Consider the following 1,003-nt stretch of genomic DNA (forward strand, 5'->3'; position numbering starts at 1 on the left):
AGAGCGAGAGTTTACAGCCATATTCCAAATTTCTCGTCTTCAGTGCGGCCACGTAGGTCTTTATTGTAGAGCTGCTGTAATCAACCCTCATCATGACGTATGCGAATATAATGAGCATCTCGCCTGTGATCGGATATATATCGCTCGATACATCTTCACTCTCTCCCCATATAATGTCTCGAAATAGCTTCTCGGCAGAACCGTACGTTCTCCTCGAGGATGCCGATAAAGCTCCCTGAACCATCCCGTCGATTTCGGTGCGGATGTCGAGGCCCGATGCGGCTGCATCATGTAGAAAGCGCTTCGCTCTCTGTCGTCTATCTGTCATAAGTGGCGGTTGGATTACAAGCCAAAACCTTTATCGATATTGTCATACTTCCAACTAATCACGAGCGGACTCGACCGAACCCTCGTCGTTTTCACATGGCCGATTGGTCCATCGGAGGCTTGCGAGGGAAACGTTCAAGATTGACCCGGACGGCGTACTTCATCGAAGCTCAACAAGATTGTGTTCGACAAAACGAGTGAAATATGAGTACAGACTGAAACGGCATCGCGAGAGTTCATCAATACACTACAGCGGCTTGCTTAAGGCTTGTTGTCTAGCGACTAAGTCCAACTCTCATCAGCGAGCATCTGTTGCGTTAACTCATTTGGTGGAGTTCCGCACGGAGGTCAATCTCGGCCCTCTCCCACTCAGCTGGTACCTCCGTCAGCTGGCCTCTCGATATTCTATCGGCCACGATGTTGTGCTCGCTTGCAATTCGAGTGGGGAAGAAGTTATGGTCGGACAGACTCGCCAGAGTCTCCGTCATGCATCGTAAGAGCTTGGCCAGGCCTGCGGTCTTCGCATACATTTTGGATAGGATACCTCTTGTGGCTTCGTTGTCAGTCAGCAGAACGACGTTGTGCTTCTGAAGACCCGCATACTCCTTCTCAGCTAGTCGCAATCCAAGACAAGCTGCTAGAAGCTCGAAAGCCACCATATTCCTGCTCTCCTCAG

General features: G+C 50.2%; 1 protein-coding gene across 1 annotated transcript; it reads right to left on the minus strand.

Annotated features, from left to right (window-relative positions):
* Positions 1-644: 644 nt before the first annotated feature.
* On the minus strand, positions 645-914 carry Pmar_PMAR018194 (hypothetical protein; the record flags this gene model as incomplete). Its single annotated transcript, XM_002772538.1, has 1 exon — positions 645-914. A coding segment is annotated over one exon (270 nt), but the record flags the coding sequence as incomplete, so codon positions are not given.
* Between the last annotated feature and the right edge of the window lie 89 nt (positions 915-1,003).

The sequence above is a fragment of the Perkinsus marinus genome (assembly GCF_000006405.1).
Source record: "Perkinsus marinus ATCC 50983 genomic scaffold scf_1104296960874, whole genome shotgun sequence".
NCBI classification, from domain to species: Eukaryota; Perkinsozoa; order Perkinsida; family Perkinsidae; genus Perkinsus; species Perkinsus marinus.